We start from the raw sequence: 26041 nt of genomic DNA, 5'->3' as shown, positions 1-26041 counted from the left end.
CTAGCTGGATTAATGTTCTAAGGGAAACACCATAGTTAAGTGGAAAGATGTTGACTCAAAGTCTTTCTTGATCTGGCCACCAGGGGGCACTGTCACACAGGGTGGCTTGGTTGGGTGCCCACTGGGCTGAGGCAAGGGTGAGTTCTTACCCTAGTACCCTACCCATTACATATTGCAAATTGGGAGTATGGGTAGTATTGTGTGGTGAAATTATGCAACACATCACACCAAGAGGAATAGAAAATGCACATTCTTTTCAATCCCTATCTCATCTGATCTGTCTGCATGATTTGACTCCATGAACTCTTGCTTTCTTCCTGAAAGTTTCTTCTCTTGGCTGCAAGGACACAACTCTCTCATTATCTTCCTTCTACCCTTAGTTACAATAACTAATGTTTACTGAGCATGTACTATAAGCCAGTCTCTATACTGAATGCTTTATCTTATTTACTGCTCTGTCCCTAGGAGATAGGGACTATCATTAACTCTCTTATTCAGGTAAGTCTTCACAGAGATTAAGTCTTGGCCTAAGTTCCATAACCAGTGGTACTGGAGTTAGCATCAGAATCGGGGCACCCTTAGGACTCAGGACTCCACTCATGGTGGCTCTTGTCTGGCTGTCCCCTGCATCGCTACTGCATTTTCAGGTGTAGACAATCCAAATGGTGCCCTCTTTTCCCAATTTCCTCCTTTGCAATTCTAGACAGCTCCTGGGTGGTCCCCAAGGGCTGTTCTGATGCCAGCTTTGCAGCTTCCTTCTATAGAAGCAGTGACCACAGTGGACTATAATAATCTATGAGCTGTCCGTCCTACCAGCCGGGCTGTGAGCCCCTCCAGGACCACTCTGTGTCACTGGCACCTAGTGTGCTTGGCACATAGTAAAGAGTAAAAAATGTTAATTAAATAAGTAATTTCAATCAGGGAGTTAGATACATTCATGCTTGGCCATTCCCGCATGAAAGATCACAGGTATTTGAAAACATCCCTTTGAACGCATGACAGGGACAGACAGCTCTGTTGAAGGGACTCTTTTTTTTCTTTCTAGACCTATAATCCTGTGATTTTGAATTTGGGAAAATACTAAATTCAAAGGGCAAGGGGCCAGCGCAGACTGTTCTGGTGAGTTGAGAATGCTCAAAGCATTGTCCAGATCTCCATGCACACTGCCATGGGCAGGGCTGAGCCTGGGCAGGTGGAGCTGGTGACATTTAGCTCTGGCATCCCCTCAGGTGTGCAGCAGCTGCTCCCTGCCTCTGGTTTCTGGACAACAGTCCCTGCTCTCTACTGGAAAGTTTTGGAAGTCCTGGAGGAATGAACGGAGAGCCGAACAAAGACTCTCTCCTTGTGCTGTCATGGAGTGAGTGGCAGTGGGGAAGGGAGCCCAGGAGTCAACTAGAACTAAAGAAATGTCAGCCTGCATTGGGGGAAAAAAGGCAAAGGAGGAGCTGGTGCTGTAGGCCTGTTTTCCTAAGCCCTAGTCAATATGTAGTAAGCACAGTATTTTACAGCCTGTTCAACCACTCCCCACACAAGTCGCTAGTTCCATGCTCTCCAGGAGAGTAGCTGCTAGCCACATGCAGCTGTGGAGCACTTGAACTATGGCTGGTGTAACTCAGCTACTGAACCTTTAATTTTATTTAATTTTAATTAATTTAAATAGCTACTGTGGACAATGTAGAGACAGAGAACAATTCCATCTTATCTCCTTCTATTGGACGGCACTGCTCTACAGGGCTTCTGCTTAATGGCCAGCTTAGCGTCATCAAGGGAGGGCTCTGGAGCATCTAAATCATTCCATTTCACAACCACTGCGAAGCTGTGGTCCACCTGAAAAAAATATGCATTTATGCATACATACCTGTGTCTTCCTGTCTGGCTGCCTATCTATCTAAGTATGTGTGCATCTAAGTACCTATGTATCTAACTGTGAATGTATATAGCTATCTATCTATCATCTATCTATCTATCTATCTATCTACCATCTATCAATCATCTATCATCTATCATCTATCAATCATCTATCATCTATCATCTATCATCTATCTATCATCTATCTATCTATCATCTATCTATCTATCTATCTATCTATCTATCTATCTATCTATCTATGTATCTAACTATGTATGTATCTATCTCCCCAGCAGTCTCTATAGAGACTTGATTTCTCCCCTTCCCAACATTGGATTTAACTTAGAGGTCTATTTTTCGCTTATTTTTTTGCTATTTTCCCCTTTCTCCTTTAAGAAGACATTGATTGACCTCATTAAAGGGAATGCTGAGAGTTGCCAGAGAGCATCAGTGTTTCTCCTGCAGCTGGCACCTCTGAGCAGGTCTGGTCTCTAAGGTGTCTGCTCTGCAGGCAGTGAGAGCCTGGTCCTGGTTCTTCTGGTCCTTTGGTCTAGAGCTGTGTCAGGGGGAAGGCAGTGCCCAGGGACAGTTGGGTCTTTTGTGACCTAACGGGAGTTGCTGCCTCCGTCATTTCTGACTGATGTCTGAGAGAGGGCAATATTTGATGTCAAGAAAGTAACTGATGACAGCAGTTAAAGATGCCAGGCATGGCTTTTTATTTTCAAAGTATTTTATTTAAATAGATTTTTCTTTTGCATGTGTTTGAATCTTCCAGAAAAAAAAATACTGACAAATACTATACAGCATGGACCATTTATACTCTTCTAGAAAAGATGACTGCCTCTTTTCTACATACCCCACCCCACCCCCACCTCCTTTCCCCAAGAACTAAAAAAGCAAATACAATGAGCAGTGGGGAGAAGTCCTCCTCTAATGGTGGCTGAGCTTGACTGGATCTGTTCAGATCTTGGCCTGGGGGTTCCTCCCCAAGCCTAGGCTGGTTTAGGAAGCCTCTTCTTTATCGTTCTTTTTGTCCTCCATTAGCTTAAACTCTGCAAGATGGGCCAAGCAGGCTCCGGTCCTGAGGCACCCCTGGCTGCCAGTGGCAGTTCTGGGGCAGAGGCTGGGGAGAAGGAGTAATAGTGAAGAGGAATAAAGAAAGGGCTGGCCCTGGGATGGGGCTGTGGGGACAAGCAGGAATAAAAAGAAAACATGGGGGAGAAAGACAAGGATGAGTGGGAAGAACAGGGAATAGATCCAAATGATGGCCTTGGGGTCCTTTCATGGACTCATTTATTCAACATAAGTTTGGGGGCCAACGGCACACTGGGCAGTGTTGGGGAAACCCTGGTGGAGGAGGTTGGGGCAGAGAAAACATAAGCTTCACTCAGCATCTGGGTCTCCTGAGTCCTAGACCGTGGAAGCAATGGAGAAGTGAGTTTCTGGGTGTTTCATGCCTGGAGGTAGTTCAAATCCATTTGATTAGGAGACAGCAGGGCAAGGCACTTGGAGACGGAGGTCTTGTCATGGCAATGACAACTGACTGCCGTCTTAATTCAAACTAGCAGCCGGTTGCCATGGCAACCATGTTACTTGTGTGGTCCCCAATCGGAGTGATCCTCTCTCCTAGATCACATCTGACACCCAGTCTCAGCCATCAGCTCTGCGTCTCCCTCAACTCATCCATTTGAGGGGGCTTGAGAGTTGGAGACTGGAGGGGCAGCTCATCTCAGCAGGCAGAGGCAGGTGTGGGGAGGCACGTGCATGTGGTGTGGGTGATGAGCAGTCATCCTGTGATGGGAAGGGGATGGCTAGATGCTCCATGACAGGCTGTCCACGTACAAGGGGACAGAGAATCAGAAAGTGCTTCTTTCTCTGGTTAAAGGGGTTTACAAGTAGGGAGTCTGAGTGCCCAGGGCACTTGGGGCCACTTGATGTGAGAAGGTAGATGTGACTCGTTCTAAAATATGTGAAGGCCTGAATTATGACTCACAGGGTCACCTGTTAGAAAACCTTGGTGCTGCAGTCATTACCAGACAGCTGCCCTCCTCAGGCTTAGAGCATACCTGGAGGGCAGGTGAGCACCAGGCAGCCCAGTGAGCAGAGAACATTTTTCCATGGACACAATCTTGCAGAATTTCATTTTTTGCTACTATAGCTATCAAAGTTTAGCTACACTGTTAATTAAATTGCAATTTTACTGCCACCTAGAACAGCTTTCGTGGGGAAATATTTCCAGAGAGTTACCCAGCAGATTTGCAAATGACCTTTCAGGGCACAATCTGCTCCCAATTTAGGAATTCTCCATCTTTGTAATATGGTCACAATACAATCAAAATACCAACCAATTCATCATATAAGTGGATTAACTTGGCCTCCCCACCTCAGCCTACTGGGGAGACACTCTCCTCAACTCCCTGCAGACCTAGTGTACCTGTCATCATGGATCTCAGGGCCCCCGCGCCAACCTGACTGTTGCTTCTGCACGCAGCCTCTGGGTAGCATTCAATACCCACCTTCCATCCACTGCAGCAATTAGTGGGCTCAGAAAAGAAGGGCACTTGGGGGGATTGGCGAGGTATTACACGTTTACCGTTGACATCATTGCCTATCCAACAGCATCCACAGACAGTTCTGAGTACCTACTGTGTGCAAGGCACTTGCCTGAGCTTCAAGATAAATATGAATTAACTTCTATATAGCTTCACTCTACTTTCATTTAAACTCCATAGCTTCTGCAACCCATCTGCAACATACCATGCATCCATTGCAACCTTACAAAAGTGTTTCCAGTGTACCTTCTGTGAGACTATTCGAGAAATTGCCTTAATTCCTTCCACAGTGAAAAGCTTTTTTGGTTACATAGGAGATCCCTAGCTCAGGTGTAGCATCCTTTTCCCATCTGTAAAACATACATTGCACAGGTCCAACTGTTTTGCCAAAGTGAATAGAGTATGCCTGGTTTCCAGAACATTCTAGAAGTCACAACCAACAGCTGTTTGTGCTTGGAGAAGGGCACCTTGTTGAGTGGTTCTGGGGTGGGGGTAGCATCTCAAAGAGAGGTCTTAGACAACATTAGATACTTATCAGTGGAAATGGGGATCTTGTCATGAGCTGCAAGATAATAGCTTTTGATGAATTTTGATGGTTCTCACTTAAAACTTTTCCTCCCAGATGAGAAACACAGGAATTCCCAGATGAGAAATACAGATGTGGCTGTATCAATATACCAGGATGGGAACTGTACCAGGTTGCTGGAATGTCCAAATATGAGGATTTCCAGTAAAAGGTTATGTAGGAATAGGAACAGGAAAGCACGTATCTCTAACCTGAGTGGTATATGGTAGACAGTGCATAGGTACCTTGCCTGATTATATAATTGTGCATATGCGCCTGAATGTGGCCAGGCCTTCCTGGAGACATGGAGACGTTTTTGGGGAGTGCATATAATGTACTGGCACAAAGTAGATATTCAATGACCATTTAATGAACAAAATATATTTGCTTAGGTACCTGTTGCCTGATTTTGCATGCGTGTGTGTATGTGGGTGCTTATGCGTGCATGGTGTGCATGTGTGTGTATTTGGAAGACATGTCAAGATATATGGACAACTGTTCCTTGTGCTTTTGCATAGGGAGCTTGCTAGAGATAGGTAGAAAACATGCCTGAGTCTGTGGCAAAGAGCATTGCTATTGGACACATAGCTGCCATGACAGTACCCAAGAATTGTCCATGTTCTTCCTGGGCTGTCCTCCGTGGGGGCATTTAGCCTGAGATTTGTTCCTTGGTTAGTTCCTCTGTGTATAGTTGGAAGGTGGCTTAGCCCCTGAGGGAGGACGCCTCTGCTTCCTGCCTAACTAGACAGGTAGTGATGGCCTCTTTTCCATCTGGAGAAGCTTGGGCTGTGCAGAGATCCAGAGATCTTCTTCAGCCTTCTTCTTCTTCTTCCTCCTCTTCTTCCCCTTATTTTGCTGCGGCTGTTGGCCACTCTTGCCTGGCCGGCTCCAGCAGCAATGGCAACAGATGAAGAGGAACGTGATGACCACTAGTAGTGGCAGCCCCAAGAGGATGCCCAGGCAGATGGTGTTGAAGAGGCCCTCTTGGTGTTTGGTCAAGATGGTGTCCCAAATGATATTGAAGAAGGAGCTAATTTTCTCCATGGTGCTTGGCTAGACTGGGGAAACTCTCAGCTCACTAGCGAGTCCTGGGTTCAAGAGGATGCAGGCTTGTCCACTTGTAACTTATTCCTCTTCCAGCTTTGGGTGTGGACATGCCACTATTAGCAGCTGAAGAGAGAAAAACAGACAATTCAGGAGAAATGCAGCGGGGATGTTCTATGATTATTAACGACATCACATTTTTTAGGCTTAGGAAAAGGAAGGGAATGGAAGATTTCTGGAGTTCACGGAAATGGTATTGAAACCCAATAAACAAAATAGATGCATGCGTTTAAGTAAGTACTAAATCTTGTACTACTACATAGGGCTTAGGGTATAAGAATTAATAGTGTATCAGACCTGGCATGTAGTCGGTGCTCAGAAATTGTTGGATAAATGAATGAAATGTGGATTCAGGGTTCTGGGTAGGTGTTGGTGATGCTACCAGAGCAATTCTCAATATTTTCTCCCTGCAGCTCACCTGATAAGTGTTGAACACATACTCCTCAAAGGACAGCTGATCTGACTTTCTATGAACACAACTTGACATTTTCAATACTTACTAAAGCTCAAGCACAAGATGAAATGTCTAAGCCTTGCTGCCTCTCATAGGGCGCTTGGACCTCCCCTAGGGTAAGAGGTCAGCAGTCCTCCTCCCCTCTCACCCCTGTCTTCACATTCTCTTCCCTGCTCCATCTCCTCCCTCTTCACATCCTGTGCCCACTCCTGTGCCCAATGAAGACTCACCGAGCTTTGCAGTGGGGCACCATTTGCTGGTTCCCTCTGTTTCTACCTTCCTTTCCCTCATCAGCCTCATCTCTGCTTTTTGTCCCTCAATCAAATATTCCCAAGTCTCCTTTCTTGCATGTTCCTGTTCTTTGCAGTGGAAAAGGAGTCTTGCATGCTCCTCGGCAATGGTGTTTGGAAAATTGGATGGGGTCCCTACTGCCATCTTGAGCTCAATTTACAGCCAGGGCTGTTGGTTGCTTATACAGAGTGGCCCTTCTTCCACTGGTATCCCCTCTACCTCTCTGCATGTATCTTGGGCCTCAGCTATCGAGTGTGAGGTCTTATAGGCTCCTTTGGTTCTGGAATCCCCAGGTTCCTCAGACTAAACAAGACTAGGAGGGCAGCATGTCAAGGAAATTCAAGAGACCTTCTGATACAGACATTGCCTGGGACCCAGAGATCAAAGACTCATTGATTTTCAGGCTGGAGACCTTACACTTAAAGATTAAGAATCTGAGGCCCAGAGTGGGGAGGTGACATGTCTAAGGCTACACAGAGAGGTGATGAAATTGTCCCGGAGTTTGGGACAATGGATCAATTGCTCTTCCAAGGCTGCTGGGCAATCAGAAGAACAAGGATGGCAACATTACTTTATTTTTGTATTTTACTTGATACTTTTCTAATCACTTTCACATGAATTATATTTTTAAAGCAAGCAACACGTTGCATTGTCTATGGAGAAGAATGGCTGGGAGGCCTGGGTTCACAATCATTGTGACGTCCAGGCTTCATTCTGTTGTCCTGCACTGGAACATTAAATGTGTGGCCCCTCCTGGGTCATGTGTTAAACTCAGGAGTTATCCTCAGAAGTCTAGTTCCTTGAGTAGCATGTACTTGTGTGTTCATCCAAGGTCCATCTGAACTCAGCCCTAGTCTGCTGGCATGTGGACTCACACACTTACAACATTATCTATACAATTTATGCAACTGTATAAATGGGTAGATACTACTGTGCCATCGGGTCCGTGAAAATGAAGTAATGCTATACTATGGCACTGATATGCCAGTCACCATTCTAGGCTCTTCACACCAATTGACTCATCTCATTTCATTACAACCTAATGAAGCAGGTACGGTTATTTCCTTCATCTTACAGGTGAACACAGAGGTGGAGGTCACACAGCAAATGAGTGAAAGAGCTGGCCTTACTGATTCTGGGAAGTGCGGCTTCAGATCCCCAAGGGGTGAGCCCCTCATCGGTGTTGCTCTGGGCCTCCTATTCCTTTGTGTAGAATTAACCATTTTGGCAAGTAGCCCAGGATTTATAGACTCTTACAATATGTGGCTATCCCCCAGATTGACTTAAATGTTTATCCTAATCTGTTGTGGAAAGAGACTGCAAAGTGATTTATTTTCCATTGTTAGATACTTCACAAATGCATGAAGATACACATACAATAAAAATTTAGTCCTGCTCAAGTGGAGGTTTATAGAAAGCATATGACTGCCTGAACTTAACACGCATCAAAGAAAATGTTCTGAGAAGTCACATCCCCCTGCCAGAGGCTTTGCCTGAGCCCTTCTGAGGCCCTGGGAACATCACATGCCATGGATCTGCTCATACACCATCAAGCCCACAACTTCTTTGTTGAGAAAAAAATACCCTTGGGTATTCTGTGACACCCCCCCCCCCCGGCCCCCACTCCATCAAGGCCACTGCACTGTCTTGCTCTTTTTCACACACTTGTCTCTATGGATTTTCCTCCTTACTTTGCCATCGCCTTTGCTTTTACTTCAGCCCTTGTTTGGCCCCATATTTTTTTTTTTTGGCCCATCTGAAGGGATTTTCCCACTCTGTTGAGGGAAGATTTGGGTGGTTTTCACTAATTTGATCATCCACACATATACTCTCCTGAGACCAAATGCTCATTGTACTGCATTTCTATGACTCAAATTAGATACCACCACCACATTTGTTGACAAATTATTCTTGCCAGATGTCACACTGGTCCCTGCAGGCAGCATAAATGCATCAGGGCCCACTTTTGGGTTCTGCCACGGAGAGAGAGAAAGGGCTTTGAGACCTTGGAGAATATTAAGGCAGTTTTCATGAAGGTAGAGCCATCTACAGAGGACCTTGAAAGATGAGCAGGATCTTGACAGAGAAACATGGGTAAAAGGATGTGCAAAGGTTCTAAACAGAGAAACTTCAAGAACATGGCAGGAAAACAGGGTGCCTTCTGGTGAGCCTGGGGCTCAGGGTGGGAGAGTGGACTGTAGGTTGTAGTCAGGGTAGAGAGGGCCTCCATAGGGTTTGTGTTTATTTTGGGACTTTGTAATAGGAGGATGCCCTTCAAGAAAAGATAAAAGGGTGAGAACAGCTCTGGAAATGTTTTATGAGAGCTCTTTATCCATTTAACAAACATTTATTGAGCACCTAACATGTGTGGCACATGCTGTGTTAGGTGTTCGGATTCAGTGATGAAGGACAAAGATATGGAGCATTGTATATTTCAGAAGTTATTATTATTGAGGGATCATGTTGTAAAAGACAAAAATAATAAGCAAATTTCAACGTAGTTTGCTTAGTAGCTGAAATAGAAGCATGCATTTGAATTATGTGTTTATCTCAGTGTCCCAGGCCTTTTTACCCTTCCCAACCTTTGTCTCAAACTCTTCTATCTCATGACACCTAAAATAGCCTTTGAATAAATAGATTTCTTTTTAAGCTAAAGCTAAGTCAATAATTCACTTTTGGATTCCTGAAGGTACTTATTTGAATCTACTCTTCATATAGCCAAGGAGAGTATTCATTAACGTTTGGGAACCCAGTCGGGGGAAAATTCAATTAAGAAGGTATTCTTTATATTTTTTAATCTAAGAATTCTCTTCTAGGCCCCCCAGGTTACTTGCTGAGCTCTGCTAATCTATACTGTTTCATTAGTATTTATGAGCCTCGCATTGTTAGCATTTCCAGGAAACAATCAAATACCTCCTTGGTGGTATGAATTAAAAGTTAGAGCTTCCACAGAATGTTTTGTAAAAGGAGCCACACTTTGGGCCTTAGGGGATACTCTCTGGGAGACCCCATCATTTTTCTGGATCTCAAGTATTGCTGACACCATTTGAAAGATAATTAGTCTATTCCTATAAAACCAATAATAGGTGCCAACCAAGCTTGATTGTTTGATCGTTGTTATGGGGGTGGATGTGAGGAAAGAGAGGAGGGGAAAAGTTATTTTCAGTCACCTTAAAACCAGAAGTTACTCATCTTTATATCTTCCTGTGGTATCTGACTGGGGAGAGAATCATTCATTCATTCTTTCTTCCAGGAGGCTTCAATCTGTCCCTGTAGAAAGTGTTGATCGATAACAATGACCCCAGAGCCAGAAGACCTGGGTTTGAGCCCTGGACCAACCTTTGTAACCTTGGTGAGTTACCAAACCTCAGCTACAAAATGAAGCTAATGAGCTTCCCTTGTAATGACGTTGTGAGGATTAAAAGAGCTCAATACATTTAATGTATTTTATAAGGTGTAAAATACTATAAAACAATCTATGAAATAGTGGGTTACCTCCAGATAGTAATGGACTAATTCAAGCCTTGAGCTTTCCTTCCCCCTCCCTTACCTCTAAACCTAATCTCACCACCAAAGAACCCTGGGCCCCCACTCCATTCAAATGAAGAGAACTTCACAGGTAACCTTGCTGCTTATGGCTGGTCCGCGGGTCTGTGGCTGTAATTCTAGACTCTGGCATCCAGCAACAGGGCTGGATTAGAGTCACTTGGGGGACATCTGTTGGTGTCTGGAGGATTGTTGAACTCATAAAGTAAGGCCTAGGGAGAACACCTAGACCTCTGTGGGCCCACCTAGCCTTCCTCCCAGCCTTTGGGATCCCTGAAAGTGTACAGGGATGGGTCCTTCCACAGAGAGGTCTATCCATCCCTGAAAGCTAAGAGCTGCTCCAGAGTTGGTAGGAGTTGGCCAGGCTGGCCCTTGGACTGATTTTCCTCCTGGAGCTCCTCAGCAGGGGGTGGGACACGCTACTTGTCTCTCTTTGTTCGTATTAGATGAAATAATACATGTAAAGCTGTAGAATACCATCTGTGGGATAGTAAATGCTTTCTAGAAATGTTCATGATAAAGATCATGATGGTTCCCAGTTAAAAATCCCTAAGAGCAACTCCACAGTGACCTCCAAATGGTCCAAATCTTTTGCCTTATAGGGGTGGGCTGAGGTGGGAGGTTCAGCTCTCTCAGAACCTTCAAAGACTCCTCTGCTCTAGCTGCAGACTTCAGGCAATGCATGGGGGGGGGGGGCATCTTACAATTGAAAGTTGGCAGTAAAGACCTCCCCTTGGCCTTTCCTCCAATGATTTCATTGAATTTTTTTACTTTATGCTGTGGTTATCACTGTGCTGCTGTCTCCCTTCACCCAAGGATAGACTTCTGGCCAGGCTGGCTGCTTAAGAGTCACCCGGAGAGTTAGTTACATTCAGATTCCTGAGCCCAGCTCCTGAAGACCCTGATTCAGTAGGTCTAGGGTGGGCTCTGGAATTCATGTTTGTAACAAACAGCCCAAGTGTTTCTGAATAATTATCAGGTTTAAAAACTGTTGTATAAGTACGTTGTGGAATAAGCACAGAAGCCTTGTGTTGAATAAAGGAATGGATTGTGGGTGAAAGGAGGTGGGGAAGAGGTCTGTCTTTGTGTACAGAGGATAGTGCCCTCCTTCAGCATTACTTCTTGCTCTTGTGTAGTCAGGGCATCTGGGCCTAGACTATGGTCCTGGAGGTCACAGTTCAATGCAGCAAACATTCATTGAACATCTACTATGTAACTAGCCCTAAGCACTTTTCAGTTGAGTGAAGAGGAGAGAAAATAAAAAAAGGAGAAGTATAGTGTGATGAGTCCTGTGGTCAAGTTCTATGTAAAGGGACATTAGAACAGCATAGGGGAAAGAATAAGCAGTTTGGCCAGGACAGGGTCACAGGAAAAAAATGAAAGGGAAATTATAATCAGGACAGGTGTCTGTTCGATCATTTCTTCAATGGCTATTTATGGAGCATCTCTTTTTTTTTGTTTTAAGATTTTATTTATTTATTCATGACAGACAGACACACACACACACACACACACACACACACACAGAGAGAGAGAGAGAGAGAGAGGCAGAGACACAGGCAGAGGGAGAAGCAGGCTCCGTGCAGGGAGCCCGACATGGAACTCGATCCCAGGTCTCCAGGATCACACCCCAAGCTGAAGGTGGCACTAAACTACTGGGCCACCGGGGCTGCCCTGGAGCATCTCTTATATTCTGGGAATAGCGTTGGGTCCTGGGTAGCCAGGAACCAGCAGCCCGGGTTCCTGTCCTTTTGGTGCTCAAAGTCTAGGGTGGGAAGCAGACTCATCAGAGAATCTCACAGACAAGTGTTAAAGTATAATATGGAAAATGTGACAGAAAAGAAGCCCATGAGGCTACCGAGTGAGTAATGCCCACCAAGGAGGTGGGGCAGGCTCAGAGTGGGATGTGAATTATAAAAACATGGTCAATTACAAAAACAAAGACACAGTCAGTGTGTCTGAAAAGCCTTGAAATGTAGAATAAACTTATTTAAAGCATTTTCAACTAATATGCATGTTAGGTTTTTCTTCAATGCTCTGATACCTTTTCAGATAAAGTGCCTCTAAATTGGAAGCAATGAGTTCAGTTGTTAATACATTATAGTGTCCCCCAAAAGTCTAGAAACACAGGGAAAGGTGTGTTCTGTGCCTATTCTCAGACGAACAATTGGACCCACTGCTTCTTCTAAAGAGGATGTGAAGCTGACAGTGTGGCTAAATGCAGTGGCAGTGAGTGGGGGAGGCAGCGGGGTGACGTGAGGCCCACGAGGCAGGCAGCCCCACACCCACAGGGCTTGGAAGCCGTGTTAGTGGCTGGTGTGTGCTACAGAAGCCATGGGCGTGAAGCAATGAGGACACATAACCAATCTGTGTTCTGTAAAGGACAGGGTCACTGAGGTGAGAGGACAGGTTGGTGGGGGGCAGGAGTGGAAAACATGATTACAGTGTTTCAAGGAGAATACAAGAGGGCTGAAGGTGAGGGTGGTTGGCACAGGGTGGGACAAGTGGCCTGACTTGGGTGTTCTCCAGGGAATGTGGTGGGAGAGCTCTCAGGCAGGGGGCATGAGGAGGTGTCCCTGGGCTGTGCTCTGCTCTTTCTCTTCCAGCCCTGGTCCCCAGTCAGGTCTCCAAGTCTGGCTTATTTTATTTTATTTTATATTTTATTTTTAGTAATAGGAATCTCATCAGTCTTTACCAGACTCCCTGCCATTTCTCCTGGCGGTTCAGAACATCTTATTCAGCCCCAGGCCTCTCCAACCCTGCCTGCCCAAACCTTGCCCCTGCAGTCCTTGCAAAATCCCTATGGTTACAATAATGTCACACACTTCAGAAACCAAGATGCTCCGGCAGTGGGGGCACGGAGTGAAATCTCAGTCGGTAGTTATTAACTCTGCCGTTCTGGATATATATTTTCTTGATGCTTCTCACCTTGCAAACCTGGCATGCTCAGATGCCCTCTAATAGATGTAAGTACTGTTTGGTACAAAAATGGTCGGATCACAGCAATAATCTGCTTGTGGAATACTGTGTTTATAACTTTAAATGCGGTTCCAAGCACAATGAAATAGGTATTTGCATTTTCCCCGGTGTAATTAATTGCTTCAAGTAACTAGTTCTGATGCAAAGTTGGAGGCCTTTGTCCTCCCCCAGTGTATACATTTATCGTGTGTAACTAAATATTGAGTATTAGAAGAAAATAGATAGTATTTTCCCTCAGAATCAATGCTATAATTATGGCTGCAACTTTGAACAAAGGCACACAGAAGTCATCAATATAAAAATGATTAAGGCACTGTGATTATTAAAAATAAGAAAACGATGCTTTATCATATAGACATTCTGAATTGGAAGAATCCAGATATGGGTCATTTGGTTGGGTACGCTCACCTTATTGGTAAGGAAAATCTGGAACCCAAGAGGTGGTAATTTGCTAGAGGTCAGAGAGCTGACAACTGGTAGAGTCAGGGGCAGAATCAATATCTTCTAACTCCCAGCACCCCCTCCTGCCAAGGTTCCCCTTACAAAAGTCTTTTAAATTAAAGCACTGAGGCAGCTCTTGGTAAGATGCCCACCATAGCCTCATCCTGGACACAGAGTAGGCTATCCTCCTCAGTCCCCTTAAATCTCTGTGGGGCCATGTGACTGGGTTCTGGCCATGGGAACATGGGCCTGGCTCTTGAAATCTGTTCCAAGACCTGCCGGTTCACTCTGCTTTCTCACTGGCTGGCTGGACCCAGTGGAGGACTCCAAGGCTCCCTAAATGGCACGGAAGAAAGCGTTCCTGAATGACTACTAGCAGGGCACCCCTACTGACCATGGTGAACAGTGGAGTAGGTGAGAAATAAGCCTTTGGTGGGTAAAATCACTGATTTTGAGGATTCTCTGCTAAAGCAGTTAGCCTATTCTGATTAACACAGGTGACAAAAAGGTAGTGTTGGTAATGATTATAAAACATATGCAATGAGGTCAACAACTCTCCAAAAGAGTTTGCAGCTCTGACCAGAAAGAGGTTTAGCCAAGTGCTTAAGGGTGCTGGTACTATGATCAAACACCCTGTGTTGGAATCCTGGCTCTGCCACTCACTGACTACATCACTTCACCTCTCCCCCTGGAACTCAGTTTTCTTATCTGTTAAATGGACTTGATAACAGTAGGCTGTTGTGAAAACTAAGTGAGTCAGTAGATGCAGAGCCTCTCAGACCCGAGCCTGGCCATACAAGTGAGCCTTTATTATCTGACCCCAAAACAAAAAGGCTAGCCTGAAGAAACATCCCTCAGCTCCTGAACTGATAATGATTTTGTATGCCTTTTTAGAATTGGGATGGTTCTGAAGTCATGACTTTGAGTATATAGGTCTCCTTTATTTATTTTTTTTTGTAAGGTTTTATTAATTTATCTGACAGAGCACAAGCAGGAGCGTGGCGTGCAGAAGGAGAGGGAGGAGCAGGCTCTCTGCTAGGCAGGGAGCCTGACACGGGACTGATCCCAGGACTCTATGATCACGACCTGAGCTGAAGGCAGATACTTAACTGACTGAGCCATCCATGTACCCCTATAGGTCTCCTTTAAAAGGCATTTCCCCCCTCCTTTCTCTGGTTTTCCTGTAGTAAGGAGAAATTATTCCACTCATCATTATTTTCCAAAGCAACCATTTCAGAATTAAAATATGTACAGGTGTTAGTTGAAGCAGCATTATGAGGATTTGGATACAAGTCTATTCACCCTCTACCCACGGATTCCTACCTCACTGGGCAGAGTGGGACATGAGTCTCCTTCCTCACCCCCAACACCAAACCATCCTTCCTCTCCTCACTCCCTTGTTCTTTCCTTCTGGCAGCTTGTTAATGAGCTCTTAGCCCATGTAGGTTCTGTCCCATGCACTGCAGGTACAGTCACGCATAACACAGATGTGGTTGAGCTATGTACTTTCCAGAAGGAGAAGGTAGGTAACAAGTAAGGGTACAAACAAATAAACCAAGGTATGTTGTTAGTGCTAGAAGGAAATAACTGGCCTGGCCTGAGTGGAGGTGACTTTGAATGGAGGTCCGAGAAATGGCAAGGATGCAGTCATGTGCAGAACTTAGGCCTTCCAGGGGGCAAGATGGTGGGGTGAAGGCTCTGAAGGGGGAAAGGGCTCTGCTAACCCTAGGAGAGGAGGCAGCCAGGGTCCAGGAGCCTGTGAGCACCCAGTGTGAAGTGTAGTTTAAGCTGGGCAGCTCTGGCCATGAGTACAGATGGCAGAGGGTGGAGAGGCAAAAAAGGGGCCCTTCTCTTTGTTGCCATTGTGATCCCATTTGTCCAAGCCCTCAAACTGGTTTCTAGTTCCTCCTTCCTCCATATCTTTCTAAAGTATAGAAGTAGTCACGTCCCCTGATCAGCCCCCCTTCAGCTCCTTATCACTTACATGATAATCATCAGTTCCTTCGTAAGGAGGACAAATCACTCATGAGCTGGTCTCTTCTATTATCCCAGCCTCATCTCCCACCACCACCCTTATGACCAAATTTTCCAGAATTCTCTGGAACGTTCCTGCTCTGTCCCATTGCCATGCTGTGGCACATGGTGTTCCAGTTACCTGGGATGTCTTCTCACCTTCCTCCCTCAGCCTAATCATGAGAGAATTCCTTGTCCCCCATCCTCCTCTGGGAGGACTTCTGGGACTCTCGGCCCCCCACACCCAAGCTCCCCCACATCGATTTCTCTCTCTTCTGAGTTCTCACAGAGCCAATAACCTCCCATAGTCTTTATCTTACTCTATTACAATGGTTTGTTTTCTCTGAAAAATGGTAATACAGAAAAGTATTAAAAGTCATATACATTAATACTTTATATACATATATTACTATATATCATACTTGTTGACTTGTTTCTCTCACACTCACTGCAGGATTCTGCATGGCAGTGATTCTTACTCAACTGTATAACCTGACACCCTCGTTCAACACCTATCACACGATAGGTGCTAATAAATAGTTGATGAATGGATGATTTCTTTCAATGCTCAGACTAAGCAGAAGACTGAGTGTATCCTTGGTTCCCCCAGTTAAGGGTGGAATTGGGTCACCTCCCCCCACATTTTCATGTGGCAGTCCTAACCCCCAGTACCTCCACATGCAACCTTATTTGGACACAACATTGATGCAGATATCATTGGTTAAGATGAAGTCATGCTGGAGCCAAGTGGGCCCAGAATCTAATATGACTGATGTCCTTCATAAAGAGGGGAAGTTTGGACATTGAAATAGACATGCCCATAGGGAAGAGAAGGGGAAGAGACAGAAGGAGAAGATGGCCATTTATGAGCCAAGGAGAGAGGCCTGGGATCCTTCCTTCATGGCCTTCAGAAGGAACTGACCTTGCCAACCTCTTGATTTCAAATTTCTAGCCTCCAGAACAATATGAGACAGATCCATTTCTGCTGTTTAGGCCACCCAGCCTGTGCTTAGCTATGGCAGTGCCAGGAAATTAAGAAGTCCCTTTTACTTCACCCCTACCCTCACCTCATCAGCTGGTCCTATTAGCTCCGTCTCCAAAATAGATTCCCAATCCATTCATGTCTCTCCATTCCAAGGCTAGGTCACCTGGCTTACAACAACAGCTTCCCAGCCAGTATCTGCTCCCCTGCTTCCTTTTCCACAGGCTGTTCTCCCCACATGAGGCGGGCAATGTCAGCCCTGCCCCCACACCTCCACTCACCACCATGCTTTCCATGACTTCCCAAGGCCTGTAGAGTGAAGTCCAAACCCTTAACAGATCCCACAAGCAGCTCCTTTGTCTGGCCTTGAGTTCTCTAACCTCATCTTGTGCCCTCTTCTCACTCACTGTGTCCACGTCATTCCTGACTTCAGGACTATCCACCCCCTCAGGACCTTGCTGGTCCCTTTGATACATCTGTTCTCAGATCTTGTTGTGATGGACTACTTCATAACAGTCAGGACTCAGCTCAAATGCTTTTCCACTCAAACATAACCTCACCAAGAGGCATTTTTAACTAAGAAGCCCAGCCCCCAGTCAACCTCTCCCAGAGCATCCTGTCTCACTGCCTTTGCAGTGTTTTCCACCCTTATATTTTCCATTTGAATATAATGCTTTGGTCACTTTAGTTTACACGTGTATTGACCACCTTCCTGCACTGGAGATGAGATCAAGGAGAACACAGCCCTTGCCTTTCTCATTCTGTTTGGATGTCCAGGATCTGGCAGGTGGCTGGCTGGATGACTGAAGTCATGCCAACTCACCCAAGAGTCCCGAAGGAAAAGATATCTCCAAAAAATGTTAATCAGTCAGCCCAGGTCTTCAGGGAGAGAGAGCTTGGGCAACGAAGAGCGCACAGAAACGTGACTATCAGTCACATCCGTGGCCAGACTGTGACGACAATTACCCACCATTTAGCCCATAGTCCGGCCACATCTCCCAGCCAACTAAGTCATTTCAGGAGGAAATAATGATCAAGAAAATTCCATATCACTGAAAACAGTAGGGAGCGGGGGTTGTGCTTTATCAGCTCCTATATTATCACCTACCTTCCTTTTGCTCAGTTACAAAGAGCTCATTGTAGCTGGGACTTTCTGATAACAACAAGGGATCTTTTCCTAATTACTATATGCTTCATTTCAGGTTCAGCAGAAAAGAAAATTAAAAAGCTCCATTTCACTCCAGGTTCAAGTGAGTCAATCTTTCAATCAATCAAGTATTAATTAAGCTATGCCAGGAAATACAGGGGAGGTAGAAGACAACCTCGCTCCACTCAAAGATGATCCCAGGAAAATAATTAGAAAATAATTTAAGAACAATGACAAGAGTTTAAAAAGGTTTTCGTTTGGGCCTCCTCTGGCTTTCTGTGATGGAATTGTTAATCCCTTTATTCCCCTTTGCTCTGTCTCATCCCTCTTGTCCAAAGGGTCAATGCTGTACACTCATAATTAGTCTTTTTCAGTCACTCCTTAGAATTAGACATTCTGTCTCTCTGATTCTCTGAAAATTCCAACTATTTGGGGGTGAATATCCTAGCTGCAGCCTGTTAGCAGGTGAACAAATTCCTCATATTGACATTTTTTGAGATCATTAGGAAATTTCCTGATTTTTCCTCCCCCTAACAATGAAGGACCTTGTCCTCTGCTCATACTGGTGTGGAGTCTGGACAACATTCACTTAAGCAATTTGAATTTGGATTTTTCTTCTGTAAACAGAAATATTAGCACATTTCTCAGAGGGGTAGGAGTTTTAATACACTGTGCTACATAATTTTCTACTCAATACCTAGCATAGTGCCTGGTCGAAAGTGGGCCAGCAATGAGTACGTGTGGGGTGGATGAATGAGTGAATGAGTGAATGAATGCATTGCTGGGAGCAATAATAAGCAATAATGGGTGTCAAGCATACAACCTAAGTGCATTTCACACAGTTGGTACCTTAAAGATTTTATTTATTTGAGAAAGAGCAGGAGAGAAAGCATAAGTGAGGGGCAGAGGGAGAGAAAGAGGCAGACTCCCAGCTGAGCAGGGAGTCCGATGTGACTCGGGGCTCTATCCCAGGACCCTGAGATCATGACCTGATCAGCAGAAGGCAGACACTTAACCCACTGAGCCACTCAGGCGCCCCTGTTATAATCAGAGTTTGATCAATTTGTCCCTGAACTGGTTTACGAGGAGAGTTAGCCAACTCCTAAGGAATCAGGGCAGACACGTCTGCCTTCGTCCTGCTGACTTACTTTCTGTTCCCTTCCAGCCGCGCCTCCCTCTTTCAGCCCTCCTGACCTCTGGGATCTAGTTTCTCAGGGGCGCCTTGTTTTGTCCACTACGATCAACTTTCCCCTCTTCATTTAGCTAGAATGCTCACTTGTGTTCTTTGGCTTCTTTTGACATAGATACGTCAGGAGGCCAAAGCCTCAAAACAGAGGGCTGGCAAAATGTCTTACCACCTTTCACAGAAACAGGGAGTAATCTGTTGCATCAAAAAGTCACCCTTTGTAGCATTCTAAGCGCTGCAACTCTGTGTGTGTAGCCAAAGCTTTAATGGGTATGGCCTCATTCAACAGTTTGAGAGGTGGGTCTCTTTTGTCCCTGTTGCACAGATGAGGAAACTGAGTCTCTTGGAGATTAAGTAATTTGCCTGAGGCTGGAGAGCTACCATAGTCAGAAGAGCTTTGACTCTGGTCGGATCTGAGCCCAAGGATCCTGCTGTGACCACTGCACTCGCCATACAGCTGCCATTCTCAGGAAGCTGACCACTTCCATCTCTGGACCCTCTCTTCTCAGGTGACTAGATGAGGTGTTCACCACATCAGTCACCCATCAAACATCTGAAAGCCTGCCACGTGTGCCATACCCTACGGATACACTCTTGACTGATTAAGGTGTCTTCTGTGACCTCAAGGAGCTCACATTTTAATAGGACCAAAAATGTAAGAAGAGAAATACAGTATCACATATGATGGCAGGTATCAGGGACCCAAAGGCAAAAAATCCCTTTGAACACCGGCACTTTTATTTTATTTTATTATTTTACTACTTTATTTTTTTCCCTCCTCTAACTTCATGTAAAATTATCAATTTTTAGCTAGCCCTCAAATTTGGCCACCAACACAACCTCCTACCTAGCCACATGATTTATTGGGGCTTTAGAAGGGCCTGTGATCCCTCCTTAACCCTCATCCCACACCTTGTACTCACCCTGCCAGCCTCATCCAGTCCTGCCCCCTACCTTGTACCTGGAGGCATTTAAAGCCTGCAGCCCCTGGATTGCAAACGCCCTCTGGGGTAGGGGCCACATTCCCTGTTTTTTGCGCTCTAATGTGCATGGGGGAGAGTAAGACAGGGGGCTTGAAAAGGAGAAATGAGGACAAAAGGCAAAGGCAAGCCACTCTCTCCAGCTGTAACCTCCAGTTTGATTGACTGATCTTGGTCTTGGGCTAATCAGACATAATACAGACAAGGGATGTCTGCAAGAGGAATGAATGCCTATCAAAATGTCCCGAGCACAACACAAAAGGCTGGCAGAGGGGTGCAGTGGAGACAATATGAAGCTAGGAGTCACAGGATCCAGTTCCAGGCCTGATTCAGTTGTTCTCCAGCCCTGTGGCCTTGAGCAAACCAGGCAAGCTTTCTGAGCCTTCTCCTCATCTGAGAAACGAGGCCATTAGCTGCCCCAGATATCTCTCAAGATTGTTGTGAAGAACAGCAAGATGGGAAAGAATACTGAAAGGGGGAAATTGCGCTCAAAATGCAAGGTAGTGGTACGTTAGAGGATTACACTGGAAAGCTGAATTAAAGCTAAAATTAGAACCCTGAGCTTCCTTTACCAACGCAGCCCTCTGCGCTCCTTGCCTCCGCCCCCGCCCCATCCTTTATGAATCACATCAATTAGGAGCTCTGTTTCCAGTTTGGAGAATTTCTGGGCACACACAGTGACACCACTCACATTCGTGTTTGCTGCCAGCATATATCTGATCCGACCACATCCTGGTATTGGTGCTAATAAAACCTGTAGCCATGGTTACCGTGAAATACCTGGCTTACAACAGCTCTCATTTTCACTTTTCAAAACTCTTTGGTAAAAGATTCTGGAGCCAATTTTTGTGGGTGTGGTGAAGCGCCTAGGTAGAGTTTTATTTTGGGAAAGTGTGAGCTTGGGTCTGAGGTCATCTTTAAGTTAGGAGCCGTCAGGGAGGGGCGGTGGCTTCTCTGTTCCCCAAATAAAGGGAGCACTCTGTGGCTGACCCACCCACACAAGGGATCCTTAAGTCCTCAAACGTCATATCCCCTCAGAAGGAGAGAATGTTTTTTGAAAAAGCAAGAAGACAATCAAGCACTTGTGTGAATTGGGGTCTCCCACACAGGTGGTAATTAAAAAATAGCCCTTAAACCGAAAGTTGTGTAATTCTCTTTAATATTAGAGAACTTAGCATTCTCCCACTTTGCAGCCAGGCCTGGATGACTGACTGATTTATTTTTCTCAGTGGTAGTGGAAGAGAAGTTTATAGGCTGGAAGAGTTGAAAACTAATGGGGTGGCAAAAATATACAGTTTTGCAACTCAAAAGCAATTCAGATATGATTTTCTTTTCTTTTCAATTTCCTCCTTTCATTTGATGGTCACAAAAGTTCAGGACAATTAAAAGCCAAAAGCTACCTTAACATAATATTAAGGCTGAAAACATAAAGGCCGAATCATAGAGGGAACAAGCAGAAATACTCTCATTCCAATCATAACTCACTGCTGTGGAATGCACAGTGTGGAATATCTCAGGCTTGCCAGGCATTGGCCCACAGGCTCTGGCCTGGAGGGCGGGGTGTGCAGAGCAGCTCATGCTCCTGGATGATGGACCTTCACTTCCTGTCTGCGTGGATTTTAATCTGCATCCCTAATGTCATATGGAAAGCTTTAAAAAAATTTTTATTTATCTATTTAAGAGAGAGAAAGAGAGAGAGAGAGAGAGAGAGCACCGAGCATGAGTGGGGTGGGAGGAGGGGAGAGGGAGAGGGAGAAGCAGACTCCCCGCTGAGCAGAGAGCCTGATATGGGGCTTGATCGCAGGACCCTGAGACCATGACCTGAGCCAAAGGCAGATGCTTAACCTACTGAGCCACACAGGCACCCTGAGAGTCAGTCTTTCTTTCTTTCTTTCTTTCTTTCTTTCTTTCTTTCTTTCTTTCTTTTTCTTTCTTTTTTTCTTTCTTTCTTTCCTTTTCCTTTCTTCCTTCCTTCCTTCCTTCCTTCCTTCCTTCCTTCCTTCCTTCCTTCCTTCCTTCCTTTCTTTTCTTCTTAAATAGTTTTGATAAATAATTTTTGGTGAATGTGGAGGATATATGAGTCTTTAAATAGCACCCTCTTCCTTTGATACAGATGACATTTTCTCAGTGTCATCAAATGCAGCTTGAGTGCCTTCATGCAAATAGATTGCTATTCCTAAGCCCCTGTTAGAAAAAAATGTAAGAAAATACTGAAGCTGGGGATTGATACTACTGTGCACACATACACACACACACGCACACACACACACACACACACCCTTCACTGAGCCCTCCTCCTTACTCCCCCCCTCCTCCCCCCACCACCACCTCTGCTCCATCCTTGACTGGAGACCTCAGAGCTTTATGGAAGACCCTCTGGAAAGCACATGGGACATGTGGGAGTGGAGGGATGGTGGGCAAGGCCGTGGAGCTCAGTCCTTGTCTCTGAGCTCTCCACGGGTGGCCCTGGGGCTGGGCTTCTGGCAGGCTCTGCACCAGCTTTTAGGCTTTATCTTGCATAAGCAGCCCAGAACACATTTTTTTTTTTTTTTTTAAACTCAGACCAACCCTCAGATGGTTGAAAAAGCAAGAAGGGTCTTGAAGAAGTAGGACATCATGTGGAAACACTTTGATAGAGCCAAGAGTCTGAAAGGGTGGCCCTGCCTCTGCTGTTAAGAAGGGAGGAGGGCGTCCGAGGGATGGGAGTTGGCTTAGAGCCGCCAGAGAGAAGGGAGACGTCCTCATGGGGTCCTCATAGGGGAGGCAGTTCTGCTCCTCAGTGGAGAGCCGGCAGGGCTCCAGTTCTTGACTTCTGTCTGGTTTTATTTGTTTATGCTCCTGTAGCTTTCATAGGAGCTGAATTCTCGGCTGAAAGTCAGACGGAGAGCCGTGAGTGTTAGGGGAAGCTCATGGGCTGTGGTATGGGAAGTCAGCTCAAATTCTCACTGGTGACTTAGTCTGCATCTTTGGGATGGTCATTCAATTGCTTTGGGCCTTAGTTTCTTCATCTCTAAAATGGTGGAAAAAACTGGACAAATATTCAAGAAAGTGATGGTACGTGTTGCCTCCATGAAAGGACATTGAGGTCAGAGCTGGGGGAATGCCTTTTCTCTTGTTCCCATGGAACTATTCTGAAGGTTTGATCACATGAACATACCTTCTGAGGGAAACGAATAACTTGTAGTGAATACCTGTCTCCTAGGGTCCTTAGGTCAAAACAGACAATGTGGGCAGCCTGGGTGGCTCGGCGGTTTAAGCGCCTGCCTTCAGCCCAGGGCATGGACCTGGGGTCCCGGGATCGAGTCCCATGTCAGGCTCCTGCATGGAGCCTGCTTCTCCCTCTGCCTGTGTCTCTGCCTCCCTCTCTCTCTCTCTCTGTGTGTGTATGTCTATCATGAATAAATAAATAAAATCTTAAAACAAAACAAAAACAGACAGTGTATGTGAACGTGCTCCTAAGGTGTTAGGAACTGTAAAAACATTTAGAGTCACGACCGATATCATTCCAGGCAGATGTAGGGACATAGCAAGAAATGCCACGCTTCAATTTTGGCAGGTAGTGAAAGTGGCCTGAAATTCCTGGTAAATTTGCTCCCACGCTGGGGGGGGGGGGAAGGTCTTCCTGCCTCCACCCCACAAGGGATGGGTGGACCCCACCCCACTCCCACCAGGGTGGCTCTCTCACCTGGCTGTGCATGGGCACTGAGCAGCCTGGATCCCCCTTTTGCCCAAATGACCCCCAGTTTTCAAGGGCTAGCCAAGCATGTCCACCCTGCTGAGCAAGTTCTCACAAGCACATTCCATCCTTTGCCGGGAGGCCTTGGGGCCCCAGCGGCTTGGTGGGAGCAGAGGGAGTGTACCTGCACTTGGGACTGTCCTGGGAATGACCGCAGGTGGGGGTGGGGGAGGTTTATCTGGAATGTGTGTGTCTCCCTTCCGTTGTTTACTGGGTCACCATAATAAAAGCAATACCACCGGCTTTGTTGTTCTTTGTATCTGAAGAAGCCGATGGAAGGGCAAATATCTCCATCAATATAATATGCCATTCGAGTGACTTTTCCTGAAGTTATGCACGGATTTCATTCAAAGAAATGTTAGTTAAGTAACTACTACGTGATCGACTTGCTGCTGGGGGGGGAGGCAGAGAAGTGTACGGAGGTTCCTACCCTGGCAGAGGTCATGGAACACAGACCACTGGTATGTCCAGGTGACATTTACCAGGTGACAGGTAAGTCCCTGCCCCCCCAACCGCTGGCCCCTCCCTTGCCAGTTGGGAAGGTAATAATCACACCGACTATATCACCCTGCAGCCTCGCTGTGAAAGTCAAACCATAATATGCATAGGAGTTCCTTATAAACGGAACATGCTCTTCCAAGTATCATTTTCAAAAATAATAAAGGCAGTTAGAGGCTCAAGTAAATATCAGAGAATGCCAAAGTGCACACACTATTAGGAGAGAGAGAGATCAATGCTGGCTTGGGTCTGAAGGGAGGTGGGAGGCTGTGCTGACTCCTGCGCATGGACTTCATCACGTGGCGGGGCAGGGTGGTGGACAGTTGGGTGGTAAAGGGAAGTTGAGGTGAGCTGGCAAGGTGGGGGAAGCAAGAGTGCAGGTGAGAGAACAGCACATACAGAGTTTGGGGCTGGGGTGCAGTGAAGAAGGCCCCCCTCACCCTGAAGGAAGAGCAGGGAACGAGGTGGCACAGGCAGGGTCGGTGAGCCTGCACCCATTACACTGAACACAGATAGGTTTGGTGTAATGGGTGCCAGGGAGGCCCTGAAAATTGGCAAATGGAGGAGACATAGCAGTGTCAGGGGTTTCAGAGGCCACACGCTCTTAACCTGATCCCTCATTCAAAGTATGACTTTGGGGGGTGAGTCAGCCCGCCACCCCTGGGCCCACGGGCAGTCTGCCCTAAACAGCCAGGCTCAGTAATCACAAACGCTACAATTAAAAAAAAAAAAAAAGTTTTACTAAGAGCATACTTTCCTTCTTCTACAAAATCTGATTATGAACTGAAATGAAATATCACCAAACCCATCAGAAAGAAACTACTATTTATCTTGTGATGCCTTGGGGATGTGGGCGGGCGGGGGGGAGGGGTGGATAAAATCCTAATGTGATCACTTTTCGAGTCTCAGAACTGATGCCCAAATGGGCTTGCTTGTATTTATGATAAGGGGAAGTCCAATCAAAGACCCTGCACTTATAACTCATTGTCATTTGTTAAGGGCTCCTGCAAACATTTCTTTACTCAATCTACAGTAATGTGAGGAGAGGAGGGATTTCTTGCCCTATTTCACAGATGAATGAACTAAAGAGCAGAAATGTGTTCAAAATTTGTTGAAAATTGCCAAAATGGTTAGCAGTCAAGGGTACACAGGGTTTTAGTCTTCTGGTTTCCTAGTGTGGTATTGTCTTCACTACACAAACTCCTACAAAGTCACAGATGACAGCAACTTGTCGCTTCTGACATTTATTCCCTCAGACTCCCTGAGAGCTATGGTCCCTCTCCTGCCTTGGTGCCTCAAAAGCTTCTCTTTCTGGAACCCTCAGCTCTCCCCCATCCCACTCCAGCCACTACCACTGAATCTCCTGGCTTTTATTCCTTTAAGTCTTGGTGAAATATGGTTCTCCCTGGGAAACCTTCCATGACTTCATTTAGGTGACAGCCCCTGCCCTGCACCTCACTGTCCTCCTACTGCTACAATAGCCCATACTTGCTTTAGGCTAATTGTTTACTTTATCATTCTTCCTTTCTAGACAGAATCTATTTCCATTGTGGCATCTGGGACATGTTTGCTCTTGGAAAATATTTGCTGAATTAATGAATGGACATTTTTATAGACGAGAAAACAGTCTCGCTGAAGTTAAACACCCAAGGTCCCAAAGGTGATCAGGGATGATGTGGTAATTCTTCTTCCCCCAAATACCAGTATGTGCACCTCTCT

General features: G+C 45.7%; 1 protein-coding gene across 4 annotated transcripts in view; it reads right to left on the bottom strand.

Moving 5' to 3' along the window:
• Window positions 1-2540: 2540 nt before the first annotated feature.
• The window catches only part of KIAA0040 (KIAA0040 ortholog), a 37371-nt gene continuing 13870 nt past the window's right edge, over window positions 2541-26041 (bottom strand). For all 4 annotated transcript variants that reach the window (XM_049112217.1, XM_025430230.3, XM_025430228.3 and 1 more), the window contains exon 2: window positions 2541-6135. In XM_049112217.1, the coding sequence (XP_048968174.1) occupies window positions 5707-6009 (303 nt within the window). In that variant the 5' untranslated portion in view covers window positions 6010-6135 and the 3' untranslated portion in view covers window positions 2541-5706. The remainder of the gene's footprint in view (window positions 6136-26041) is intronic.

This window comes from Canis lupus, chromosome 7 (genome assembly GCF_003254725.2).
Source record: "Canis lupus dingo isolate Sandy chromosome 7, ASM325472v2, whole genome shotgun sequence".
Lineage (NCBI taxonomy): Eukaryota > Metazoa > Chordata > Mammalia > Carnivora > Canidae > Canis > Canis lupus.
This window is presented reverse-complemented; position numbering and strand designations above follow the sequence as displayed.